The 14379-nt window shown below is 33.5% G+C and overlaps 1 protein-coding gene across 1 annotated transcript; it reads left to right on the forward strand.

Annotated features, from left to right (window-relative positions):
* Nucleotides 1-10359: 10359 nt before the first annotated feature.
* LOC136987228 (homeobox protein MSX-1-like) lies at nucleotides 10360-14379 on the forward strand. The gene is made up of 2 exons (XM_067284920.1): nucleotides 10360-10822; nucleotides 13906-14379. The coding sequence occupies exons 1-2, from the start codon at nucleotides 10504-10506 to the stop codon at nucleotides 14337-14339; spliced, it is 753 nt and encodes a 250-aa protein (XP_067141021.1). The 5' UTR covers nucleotides 10360-10503; the 3' UTR covers nucleotides 14340-14379.

Here is a 14379-nt window from a genome sequence, read left to right on the forward strand (position 1 = left end):
GAGAGAAGGATTACGCGAAAAAATTTAGTTCCATAATGTGCCGGTAGGGAAAATATTTCGCATAAATCGCGTTTTTTTTAATAGCAGAAAGGTATAAAGGTGAGTATTGCAAAAGTATTCTTAAAAACTGATTTAAAAAAAAAAAACGCGTCTCACTCCGCCTAGTGCCGTCAAGTCTACGTGAACGTGGATTCAATGCTGCAAAGAGAATGCCCAAACCAAGCAATTTTCCTACAAGATGGCTGCCTCGTATCACAAGACCAATGTGGCAGCTCTTACGAGATCATTTCACTGAGAAAGAGTAATTGGTCACTTTTTTCCCTTGGCATGGCTATCGTGATCACCCGATCCCTCATAGCCAATGCTTATCGAAGGGGTGTCCTAAGCTAGCTGCTTTAAACGAAAATATAATTTCGGCATGTGGAGCATTACTTCAGATGTATTGCATTCTGCATGGGTGCCAGTGGCGTAGCGTAGTGGGGGCGGAATTTTTTCACAATAAATGATAATATCTTGTAAAAATTTGAACCATTTCATTTCATATTTTTGTAGCACCTACGATTCGGACCGATTGAAATGAGCACGGAATTTTTCATTACTTATTCTGTGACGAAACTGGGGAATCCCCTTTCTTTAAATAAATGTATAATAATGACATCTTGCTCATTGTAGCGACTGACAACACCGTCTGTACTGACTTGTAGGGATTCCCCGTATTCAGGGCCGGATTTACCAATCCAGGGGCCCTGGGCACAAATTCGGTGGGGGTTCCCCCTTTAAGAGTAGGCAAATTTGATGATTTAGAAAATTTACACAAAATACTGTACTTTCAATTAGATTTGAACTAGGAAGTTGTAAATTTCATTTAAAAATAAGGTTATTGTAAACGTACATATATTTTATAGTGTAAAACTAATTATTTTAATTTAACTGAAAAATACCTATGTGAAATTTTTTCCCGAAATTTTCCGATGTTTCATAGGTTTTTTCCCGGGTTTGGTTTTCTCTGCCTGTTGCCCTCATGATTAGGCCACACTAGGCTGTCGCGGTAATAGAAAAAAATTATGTTTAAACATAATTTTTTTTTAGTTTTGTGGGGCCCTGGGTACAGGCCCCAAATGCCCTTATGTAAATCCGGCCCTGCCCGTATTTTATTTAAGGGGGCGAAATTTTCCTCCGTCCCGGGCGGCTGACACCCACGCTACGCCACTGATGGGTGCATATACTTTTGGAATCAAACTGATCCAAGATCACTTCGATCGTTCAAATCGTGTATACAAAGGAACTACTGCGATCCGATCAATCTCTATTTGCGTATACAAACGCCATCTAGGATCAACTGGATCGCGATCAAACTAATCCGAGCGGAGGGTAGGATCGTTTGGATAGGATAAAAGAGATTAAAGATGGCGGCTTCCATGGTTGAAGTTAAGCTTACAGTAAATAACGAAGAAACGTTTAATTGTTGACAAGGAAACTTATTTAAACTTATAAATGACAAGTAAAAACATCAGTATTAAAATATCCGATAAACTGAGATGAAAAAATAAGTATTTAGAGACAATTTTGCTAGATTGTATAGCAAGAATGTATGGCGTGCACTTTCATCTTTTCTGCAAGTTTTATTTTTTAATTTTGTGAAATTTTTATTTAAATTTTATTTTGTGGTAAACAATTTTATTCACAGAGTAATACGATTTATAAATTCGTATGAATGAGCACAATTTTGTCAAATAAACGATAATTCATAACATTGTATGTCGTTTAGTACTAACTATAGTTTTAATATTGAGGGATAAAATGGGTTATTTTAATTTAATTAATTCATCCTTGTTAGTTAACATATACAGAATTTAAAAGATATTATACGTATAATATTTTTAAAATTCAGTATATGTTAACTAACAAGCAGAGACTATTATTAACTAACAAATGTTTGCTGCCATCTTCGATCCTACTTGTATACTTTCTGCTATGACAGAAGCTATCTGTATCACGTGACAAGGACTGATCCGATTTTACAGATCGATCCATATAAAACGAAAAGTATATGCACCCCAAGTCTAGCATACTGTTTATTACACGGACTTTCCGACTAGGTTGGCCATAATTTCTTGATGCCAGAAAGGGATGGAGAAGCCAAAGCTGATAATTAAAGGCCCTCTCAGAATTCCGTAAAGGGCTAAACCAAGCATACTTTTCAGACGAACTTATATTGATAAGCCCTGATCACTCAATTTGATCACACTAAGTCGCAATTTTGCTTTGTAATTAGCATTGCTTTCATGGCTTCAATATTTAATCCGGACTTTTTTGACCTCAGGAGATTCGTGAGTTAAAATATGTTTATTCTTTCTAGAGAACCGATAGAAAACCCATTTTCAATTAAAAATTATGGGAAAATAACCTGATCATTATGTGTTTTTAAAAAGTACAGTATATTGATGGAACAGAAAAGACAAAAACTGATTAGGCTAAGCTAATAGAAGAAAAACAATCGCAAATCAAATTCGACGTTTCAGATGGAGATTCAATGTACTTTTTGAGACTCGTGCTTCTATTGGTCATGGTAGACGAGACAGATTGCTGGAAGAGCTATCGACTAAGTATGCTAATATTATTTGGCATAACATGGAACTTTTGTTACAATTCTGTGAACTTTGTCTATTGAAATATAAAGATTGCAAGGAAGTTATTGTAGTGAAACTATCGACTTCATAGGATTTAATTCTTAATTTCAAGCGAATGGATAAAACCATCGAACATTGTTGGGTTCGCGCCAACGAATTGGCTGTATCACGTGTCTAGTGCCTTATCCCATACTCACATTCTAACAGTTCTTTCCTCAACCCAAGGTTAGTTGCAGAAGTGAATAGTTACTTTCTACTTAGTGTCAATTGCTTAATTTTGTTGTAATGTGTTCTGCCTTTCACTATATCCCAGTACTGCTTTCTTGGTTGTCTTCCTACTGCTCTTCTCTCCATTATTCCCTCAAATATTATTAATATTCTTCATCTATTCTGAATGTCTTAATAGATGTCCTATGTTGTTAGTTGTTTTATTTATAATGTTAAGAATCCTTCTGGTTTTTCCTGTTATCTCTAAATGATGCTTATTGGACAATTTTTCAGTCCAAGCTACCTTCTGCATTCTTCTCCAGTACCATATTAAGTTAAAAATGTGAAAAAAATCACTATTGTTATCTATTTGAACGATACAGAATATTGTTTGAAAGTTTAGGACGCTCCAGCCTTTGAGTTTTGTTAAATTTTGCTGTGGATTGGATTAGTTGTGTACGTCAACTAGGGATTGCAATCCAGCAGTGTTTTGAATCCAGCTGGATTTTTGCTGGATTGAAACCATTCCAGCTGGATCCAACGCGGATCCAGCGTGGATGTATTTTTGGTGCAATAGTGTTATCTGTCTAGCTATCTATCTTGCAATTTATGTTTTTTTAATGAAATAAAGCATTTTTAAAAAATACTTAAGAAACTTTTATTATTTAGACTGGTCACTATAAATCAGTAAAACTTACACGTTTAGGTAGTAAACTTAACTTTGGTTCGGTTTAACACTTGAGATAGAGATAATTAACTTTAAATGTTTAGTTAGATTATAATTATAATGTAATCTTTAAGTTAAATAATAGCAAAGGTAATTCTACTGATTAATTTATATTAATATATTATAATAATGTAAGGACGGATAATCAGTGGCTAAGTGGCTATCAGTCTTACCAGTTTTCATATATAGGCTCTACATATTAGTCTGTAGTTATTTATAAGTATATAAAAACTATGTACTGGAAGTAGAATAAGTTAAATAAACTACACCTTTATCAATCCAGCAAAATTTAATAAAATAATAACGTTTTCAATCGTTTTTAACGATCTTCCTCGGTTACAAAAAAATAGAACATTAAATATAGAACATAAAATGTGTTCGAAATAAATATAAAAATTAACGGAAAACGCCCAAACGGACAAAATATAGATAAATAAACAAAATAAATAGCGGAAAAAATATATACAGGGTGTTTTTTTTAAACTGACGGTACTCAGAAACATCTGTAGAGCAATCTAACAGCCGGACTGTCGCCAAATTTGGGAGAGTGACTAAGGACGACATGGAAAAGAGATTCTCGCGAAGAAAAAAGTAGTACCTAAATTCGCCGGTAGAGGAGGATTTGGCGCTGTTGTAGCGAAAAAGCTACCAGCACTTCACTGAAGAAAGGGTCATCAGTCGCTTTTTTCCACTTGCATGGCCGCCTCGCTCCCCGGATCTAACCCCATGTTACTTTTTCCTGTGGGGTTACTTAAAGTCCAAGGTCTATCTTGGTAGTGTCCCAAACTTGATGACTTTGAAGGACAACATTTCTCGAACTGTGATGAACATTCCTGCGGACATGTTACGTTCGGCCATAGAGAACACGGTGTTCAGGATGCAATGAGTTGTCCAGCAGGACGGTGATCACATTGAAGAAGGGAGAAGGTTATTTGCTGATTAATTAAACTTTCGTTATTACACTGAAACCTCTGTCTGATTATTCATTCGTGTGTTTGTTAATTGCAGCTGGATTTTATGCAGATTCTTAGCTGTTTTGCTACAACAGCGCCAAATCCACCCCTACCGGCAAATTTGGGTACTACTTTTTTCTTCGCGGAATCTCTTTCCCATGTCGTCCTTAGTCACTCTCCCAAATTTGGCGACAGTCCGGCTGTTAGATTGCTCTACAGATGTCTCTGAGTACCGTCAGTTTAAAAAAAAAACACCCTGTATATAAGATCCAACGAAACCAGCATTGTCCGTTAATAACATTAATTAATGTAAAAGGATCTCCACATGGTAGACAATGAGTCCGCATCTCTATGGTTTATACAACCAGTTGTCATGTGCGCCTTGCAGATTTCCAATCTCTCAAGATGTTTGACCGTTTGCCTATTCGTCGTCGTTTTTATAATTGCCGCTTGATCCCATTGGACGTTAACATCCTTCTGTCTTTCGTATGATGCCAGCGCAGTGTTGTCAAGGTTCTTACTGATTGTATATTTGTGCTCTTGAGCCTTTGTTTTAAACTGCGCATCGTTGCACCCACATAAACAAGCTTGGAATTGAAACGTTGGTTGTGTAAAGGCACCGAATATATACCCGTTGTTGAATTCCGATCCTCTTTCTTTTTATCGTTTCTTAAAAGTTTGAAAACAGTGGGATTACGTCGGTATACAATACGAAAATTATCAGACCTGACAGTACATCTATGTATCTTGTTTAAAAAAAAGGGATGTAATTAAGCACTATTCTTTTTATATTTATTCCAAACACATTTTATGTTCTATAGTTAATGTTGTATTTTTTTGTAACTGAGGAAGATCGTTAAAAGCGATTGAATACGTTATTATTTTATTAAATTTTGCTGGATTGATTAAGGTATAGTTTATTTATAAGTAATTTAATTATTAGTGTTAGTAAAGTAGTGAGTAAGTAATTAGTAGCAGTCTAGTAGTTAGCAAAGCGGCAACGCGACAACGTAGACTTTTGCGCAATTATTTAGAAAGTTAATTGAGTATTTGCGGATCCAGCAGGCCGAAGAATGCGTCGGATCCAGCTGGATTGCTGGATGAGGGATCCAGTAATTGCAATCCCTAACGTCAACGCCAAACTTGGGCGATCTGCCGAGGGGGATACCTCCCGGTAGGACTTTCTATGGTAAACTGGGCTTTATTTAGGTGTTACAAACATGAAGAAAACCCAGAAAACTCCAGGTGGCCAGCCCATTGGCCAGGCGCGAAACCATGACCAATCAACAGTGTTCAACGGCAAATTTTGCTGTAAAATACGACCTTATTGCTTACAAAATGATAAAAGAATAAAATGCCATATATTTTATCCATAAAAATAATAATTATTTGACAGTATTAACGATAGATTACACCAAAAATAATCAAATGTTTAACTAGATTCCGATTTACTATAAAAAATTCTAATTTGTCAGTTCAAGCGTTTCGTGGAATATAATTAGTTTCATTAAAACGATGATAAATATGTTTAGAAAGCGTTGCGTGGTGTAACAATAGAAAATGTAATGTATATATTTATGGATTAAAACGACATATGAATACATAAATCGAAGTTCTCTATTAGAAACACGAGTATTGTGAATTAACACTACTAGATGGCGCCAGCACCAAATTACATTATAACCTTCATATTTTTATAATAAAAATATTTATAAAATGTTCTGATTATTAAAAAAATAATAATGATAACGTAAAAGCCGAAGAGAAACACTTAATTTAAATAAAAATTTAAAATATGGCACCATGCCGGCTTAATATAGTAAAACCTGTCCAAAACGGAACCTGCCTAAACGGAAAAAATTCTTTGCTTTTCTTATGTTTTTACTGCACAGTAAAACCTGTGTAAACGGGAATTACACGGCACCGAATATTTTCTGCGGTATGACAGATTTCCGTTTTGAACAGGTTTGTTTTTTCTTTTTTTTATTTAACACTAGAAAATCGTTCCGTTTCGGACAGGTTTTACCGTACATAAATCAAGAACAGGTTAATTTATTTCCCTTTCGAAAGTATGTTTAGATAAGTATTATAAAGACCTTCACTGTCAAACGGCGCGTAAACACGTCAAATTTCTTAATCAGTTAAGAAAACAAAAAGAATATTTAAGGTCCTAGTTTTGTAAATATTTCGTAGGCGTCACGTGGCACGCGAGCTGTGGCACGAACGTCGTCGAAACTAACAAAACAATACGTCATAGGTACGAAATTTGGTTGCGGTTCAATCTAGCAGTGCGGAACACTGATTTCATGCGACTTATGGACAATAAATGCTAGCGTATTGCCAACGTTATGAGTGATCCCTCATGCGTAGCGTAATACCTCATTGACTTGGCACCGTTCCTGGCTTTAACCCTGGCTATTGATGATTGGAAAGTCTGGCCAAACTTAAACATAAAGCGTTTATTCAGTATACATGTTTTTGTGTTGCATTTTATGTGTAAAGCTTGATTTAAACCGCTCTGTTCACCGAATGCGCTGGGTTTAAACTTGTGTAGATGAATAGATTTAAGGATAATGTTTATTAATATTAAATGAGAGTTTTAAGTGCGTAATTCTGTAGTGATTTTAGACAGTGATTGTTCTTATCTACAACAACGTTCACAGAAAATTGGCGCTGTTTAGACCTCCAACAACGGCCATTTTCTTTAATATTCTCGTCAGTGGCCGTCTTTAACAGGTCTGACAGTTTAATTCAGAGCTAAATAAAATCAATTTCATATATAAAAACGATATTATTTTCAATTTCTCCACTTAAATTCAAACTTTTACGAACTAATACATGATCAACTAAGTGCTTCTTACAGAGAACCACTTAGTGTATACGGCCTACTGAGAAACAAAAAAAAAAGTATTTTTAATTATTTATACGTAAGTAATTTTTCAGAATTTAATATTTAAATAATAATATACATATAAATTAAATAAATTTGTCTATTTAATCGAAAGTTAACTATAGAGTAACGACGATAAAACTATTTTTTTTATATATAATACGTCAAGCAATAAGGAAAGCATAAAATTTACGAGAAGTAAGAAGGAGAAAGTCTTTAAATTATCCGACGAAGAGAAGAAAAAAAAATTGGAGAAGAGATAATCTCTATCTACGTTAAGAAAGACATAAAGATGTGGGATGTCATACACTGCCGGTCGTGGTGATGCTTGAAAGCAAAAGGGATCAATTCAATAATCAGATAGCGAACACCTTCAAACTGATGGCCCTAATTTCCTGTGGGCCTGAAGATTCCTCATTAGTGAGTCTCAACGCCTTTTATCGAACGAGTGCTTCCGTCCCATGACAGATGAGTCGGCCACGCGAGTCGATAGAGCCCTCTGGACAACAGTCTTGTTTATCAATGAAAGAGCTTCTTTGCTTTGATGTCTCCGGGCTCTTTCTCTATTGTTAAAGGTTTATGGAAATTTATTGCCGTCTTTCCCTACTTTGATGGTACTGGATTTCCTTTCCTTCTCTTTTTCTAGCTTGCTTATACTCCTTTTCTCACTCTTTTATATATATATATATTTTTATATTATTTTTTTGTCAGTTTGTGAAGGGTTGATGGTGACTTTCCTTAAACGTTTCACTTCTTTTGTTTTTCTTTTTTTTAATATACAATATTTTTTAATATACAAAATAATATACATGTCTACTTGTGTCAGTTAGAACGTTCGTAATTCCAAACTCTAGCGTTATTTGTATTATATTTTAATCAATTCTTCTGCAGAATTCGTCATAAGAAACTTAAGACTTAGCTCCACTATACTTTCATTTGTTTTATCACTCCTATTTACACAGAAAATAATTAAATTTTATTGTAAGTATAACACGTTTCCTGTTGAATAGGAAGCTGAATATATTCTTCGCAAACTGCTAGAGTGATTTAGAATATGAAGATGTCATAGAAAAAGCCCATAGGGGAGAATTAACCGTAAACGTGATAAGACAAGGAGAACAAATGTATAACTTTCTACATATTTAAGCTTCTGGGGAATTTTTTTTATCACTTCTACTGTTACCCGGATTGTTTTGAAATTCATTCACTTTTATTTACCTTTTCTATTTTTAATTTGAGAGTGATTGAGAACATAACGCCTGATTTTATTAGTTAAATGTTCCACGTGTCTTAGCTTCCCCCTTTTTTTATATATATTTTTAAACGTGTTATTGTCAAAACAAAACGAATGATTTAAGAATGGATTATAAACAATTCTCAATAATAAGATATAAACAGAAGAAGACTGTTTCAACAGGAAACAACACGTGCAAACTTTAATTGCTTTTGACACTTCGAATCAACGAAAGATCGAGGCGTGCATCTTTAGTTTCTCAACAGAATTACTCGTTTCATGCCCTGTTGAATGCATCATTCATATCCGAAACGATTATCTTTCACTTTTCTTTATAACAAAATCTGATTTATAAACATTCTTTGCAAATTGCAGACCTGTGTAAAAATTGTTAAGTGTTTAAATGAATTTCATAGTTAACTCGGTTCATTTGCCTGCTTCTGAATTAAATATTATAGAAATTTTCTTGAAATATTTATTATATTTCTGTATTAAGCGTGATTATCTTCGTATTACATTAGTGTCCTTCCTATAGACTTGAAGTTTAAAAATTAAGTCTAAACAAAGCATTCTGTGTGAGCCTTTAAGTATTAGAGAAAAAAAAATTAAGCTTTATACGGGCAGTATTTAGTATTAGTAAATAGTATTTAACATATTTTATAATGATATAAATATCAGGATCTACTCACAGCTGATTTATTTGTAATGCCGCAATCGAATTTCTATAAGATGAAAGACTTTGATGGAAAACAATAAAATATTTATTTCTAATGCTAATAATTTAGTTTTAAAAATGTCTACTTAAGAATACGAGTGAGAATTGTAAAAATTAGACATCATTTACACACTTTTCTCCTACAAAGCATATAGAAATGACGTCGAACTGACGTAAAACTGTAATCTATTCTAACAAAATGGATGCACCTGAAGCAAATCCATGTTGTAAATGTTAAGTCAGTTTCTTAAGAAAACATTTGAGGGATCAACAGAATTTTTTTTAGAAAGTTTCGTGTAAAAATTCTGAGAAACGCCATCCTATATGAATTATTGCATTTTCATTGTGAAGAACTTGTGAAGCTAAATGTTGTATAACTGCAGCTGTTCTCGGCTATCTTTATAAGCATATTTTTCTCCCTTTAAAGGCGCATAAGGTGAACCATTACCATAATACAGGTGTAGGGTCTTGTAAAGGTCAGTTTTTTTGGTGGTGTGCTCTTTGTAAAACGTGAGAATAAGAAGTCAATCTGAAGAGTGAGGATAGAATTACCTTACCTGTTCATTTGGAGGGGGAGCGATTGTTAACCTGCAGAGCGTAACAACTTGCTCCTAGATGCAGGATGTGGTTTCAATACTCTTCAATAGACACTGATTAAAGAATGGATCTACAGGAAAAAAAATATATTCAACATTAACCTCTTTACTTGCTTATCTGAATCACTAAATATATATATATTTAAAAAAAAAAAAAAAAAAAAAAATACATTAATATAGTTTCTTTTTAAAAGTTAAGCATTCTTTCACTATATTAAAATAAGTAAAAATTAATACAGATAATCAACAACAGGTTGAACGTTTAAAAAACTAGAATTTTATATTCTCGACCATTAATTAAAACATTAAAAAATCGAATGGTTAAAAAATATTTGCAGATAACGTCAATGGAAAAGTCTCTGCCCTCCTATTCGCTCTTACTTTCATTAATAACGAGCGGTATCGGGAGTGGTGTGAGTGACGTCACGAGAGAGCAGCCAATGATGGGATTTAATACAGTAATAGTAGCAATAGACCATCCGTCCATTCAGTCAGGTGTTGATCAAGGTGTTCGATGCATCGGAGAAAGTTAGCATGCGGTTGGTGATAGAATGGATGTCGTCATGTCCACGAAATCTTCCAAATCTATATCTTTCTCGGTGGATTCTCTTCTCTCCGATCACGTGACTAAAAAAACTGATGCAGAATCCCAAAACCCCAGGCGCCTTTTTACCGTAGAGGGTCTGTTGGATGCGGATGGTATTAAAACAAGTGGGATATTGGAAAATTTAGCAGATTACGGTACTTCTTCATCTGGAAGGCAAATTATATCCGGTCAGTCTCCTATTCCTACACCACCCGCTTGGGTTCATCCCCTAGGAACTACTATACCTTGGTTGCAAGCAGGACGTGCATTATCGCCGCCTAACAGTGAGTATTTTCGGTCACATCCCTACGTTTCTTTTTTTTCTTTTAAATTAAATCTAGCTTTAGTTTCTAGTATGTACCCGTGACTCCTTTATAGAAGATCCTCTTGATTCTTCAATATTGTAGATTAAAAGTGAGTCACGTAATAGACAGCATGGAACATTAAGCAAGACTGTGTCAACACAAATCAGTGGAAAGTGTGAAGAAATATCGAACTATCCTGGAAATGATGTTTGCTCCGAAACAGATGACTAAATAGCAATCGAATTATAGACATAAACAGTCATTTGGGGGTTTCAACGTTTATTTTGATGCTACGGATGATTTAACATCCCCTCAATAGGGCAATATATATAATTGAATGGGGATCTCCTCAAAAAAGAAAAGTTTTGTTGTTTTGTTATTAGACTAAAAGCCTTTCGAATGTCTTGTTTGCTTGATCGTAGACAAGCCTGAAGAGAGATCAAACTAACCAATGCATTGTTTTAATGGGAAGTTTAAGTGTTAGTTTATCATGAAACTAGCTCCTCGAGCTAATTCAAACTGAATGAATTTCGATGTCTGTGTCTTATTCTATAACTAAAATTAACTACAAAAAAAAAAGCATTTAACTGCTGCCTTACAAGGCAATAAACTCTCATCAAACAGCAACTCTTAATCTATATTTTTATCCTTAATTGTGAGTTAAAAAATACTACTCATCACTGATGAAGAAGGCCTATTATTATTATTAAAACAATCCCTTGCTTAAATAGTTTTCTTTATCAATTATTATTCGTTTTCACAATTAAAAATTAATTTTTAACTTATCATTGCACCTTATTATAATGCTGATATAACAATAGGCCTGACAGGTTTTAACTTTAGAAAAAGACAAGTTAATGATATTATTGTAATACTTAATTATAAGCATACTATGTTCTTCATTGTTTTAATAAAGAACGGCCTAATATCTTTAACAAATAAATGTTTTTTCCCCCCTTTCTTTAATTGTATACAGTATCAATATTTTTCATATGCAGCTTTAAAAATAAGTTTATAATAGTCAATAAGCAGCAATTTCTACGGACTTATTAAGAAACTTAATACCTTATTATTATATTTAATTATCCTATAAAATCATCTGCTTGTATTTTATTATGTAACGATAACACTTCCATTTTTAACACTTTATTAAATGAATTTATATGTGAAAATTCTTTAAATATTTAAAAAATTATTAAGAAATTTTATAAAGTATTTAATATTTCAAATTTTTAGTTGTAGTTAATTGTTTTGTGAGAGTTATGCTGGGCTATTGTTAAAAATTAAGCAGAAATCATTGAAAAGTTATCCATTCTTTATGATTTTTTATTATATTTTTTTGAAATTACCAGCGTTAAATAAGCATTACTTTGTTTTATAACTACACAAATCAATTCAGATGACATTGTTTTAACGTGTTTTTATAACTTACAATAGATTTATTTATGAATTTTTAAAGATGTATGACAGAAAAATCCTTAATCTTCATCGAAATGCCATTATTATTAATCTACATGAGGCTTTAATAACATTAAATTTCATTTGTATAGTGAGAAAATATTGGAAAGTAATCATTCTTTTGATGTCCTAGATACAAGAAGGCGTATTTTTAGAAGTCAGTTCAATATAATTCATGTTAAAGTAGTTTATAGGCTTATTGCAAATTTTCAAATCGATTTGCTGACCACTTGACACTTGCTGACGATTTTCTGACATTTTTGCCCTTGACTTTCGCTTGAGTTTTATGAGAAATTTTCTTGATAAAATTTAGGCCTACATTTTGAAGAAGTATTAACCTATAAAATGTAATGTACGGACTAATATTTTAACTGTTAATTACTATTAAGAGCTGAAAAAATGTAGCCTAAATTTATATTAAAATAAAGAAAAACTACAGAAAAAGCTTCACTCTTAAAACATTTCATTAGCTGTTTAGACTCTTTAGATCCTATCTAAACATAAATTTAATCTATATTAAGTCATTATTCACTCACTTTTTGGAGAAAGAAAGACATATTCCAGTGACATAACAAACAATTTTACTTACTCAAAGAACAATTTTAACATACAGAGACGTACGAACATTTAATGGAGATACGAAATGGATTATTCTATTAAATTTTCCATTTAAAAATCTATTTTAAGCAACTAAAATCACTCGTAAACGATATTACTCTCTTATTCCAGATTTAAGACGGGAGTGCCATCAAAAAGCAGCGAGTTGCTAGCCTTTGCATTTTTGATACACACTGTTAAGTGAAAGTTGAATGCCTATCTGTTCATCGCAGCGGCAATTTGTAGATAGTTAAGGAACTCATAATTCAGTCAACACAGTATTCGAATAAGATTACGGTTTTATGAGGCAATATATAGGCTTGGCCTTATCTCGTTTTGTCGGTACATTAAGGGATAAATAAATATTTATCTGATTAAAATAAGCCACTGGCTATGAGGTATCACGCACTTCGTGTCATACCTCTCGTATCATAACAACTTTTCTTTTTTTTTATTATTTAATATTACAATGTCATGCCTAATTTTAAAATGAAGAAAAGTAAACCATTATAACTTATGCATAAAATTTAAGTAATGTGCAAATATTTTAGTGTAACAAAGATAATTTTTCATATTTTAATTTAAATTAATTAACTGAATTTCCATATTAATCTTGACTATCCCGATTCCATCGTCACCTTTTGAATATGAGAATCGATGAGCCTTTACAAAACAATGGCTGTGTGTTTCGTGGCTTTTCAAATTCAGTATAAGTCTTACATTAATTAATAATAATGTTTGCATCGTTTTAATTTTAAGGCTTATTTACGAATTAAAAATGGCGTGTCCCAACGTAATCGATGTAATTTTGTTTATTTCTTTAAAAAATAATATATATATATATTTTAAATCCACGCCTGAAAAATAGCGCGTTTGCCTTCTGGAAGATTAGTTTAGAAGGAACTACCACGGTTTATGAATCCATTTTCGCTTAATTTCCTATAAATCTTAAAGTGAATTTAATAGAAAACGTCGATTTCTACCATTTACTGTTTGTTTCTTTTCAGAACCGGGGGAACCACCCAAATTACCAGCAATGAAATGTCAACTAAGAAAACACAAAAGCAACCGCAAACCTAGGACTCCTTTCACAACGCAACAACTTCTCGCCCTGGAAAGAAAATTCCGTAATAAACAGTACCTGTCTATAGCGGAAAGAGCGGAATTTTCTAGTTCCCTCAACTTAACCGAAACCCAGGTGAAGATCTGGTTCCAAAACAGGCGAGCCAAAGAGAAACGTCTAAAAGAAGCCGAACTAGAGAAATTGCGTATGGCTGCAAGACCTCTTCTACCCTCTTTCGGATTTACTTTGGGTGGCCCAGGACCCTTTTTGCCACCTCCAGCTCATTTCGGTTCCGCCTCCAGACCACTTCTAGGACAATTGATGGCACCCTACCCTCTTTATTCCTGTCAACCGTCGGTCACTGCCTGTCCTCAATAAACAGGTAGTGTATCAGTGCTGTGGTAGCACATGTACAGTA

This window comes from Centruroides vittatus, unplaced genomic scaffold (assembly GCF_030686945.1).
Source record: "Centruroides vittatus isolate TY-2023 unplaced genomic scaffold, ASM3068694v2 scaffold_149, whole genome shotgun sequence".
NCBI classification, from domain to species: domain Eukaryota; kingdom Metazoa; phylum Arthropoda; class Arachnida; order Scorpiones; family Buthidae; genus Centruroides; species Centruroides vittatus.

What these genes read in the sequence shown, in the direction of transcription:
- LOC136987228 (XM_067284920.1), top strand. Translation starts at nt 10,504, where the DNA reads ATGGATGTCGTCATGTCCACGAAATCTTCCAAATCTATATCTTTCTCG. An exon ending in TGCATTATCGCCGCCTAACA is followed by an intron (nt 10,823 to 13,905) that starts GTGAGTATTTTC and finishes GTTTCTTTTCAG; the next exon opens with AACCGGGGGAACCACCCAAA.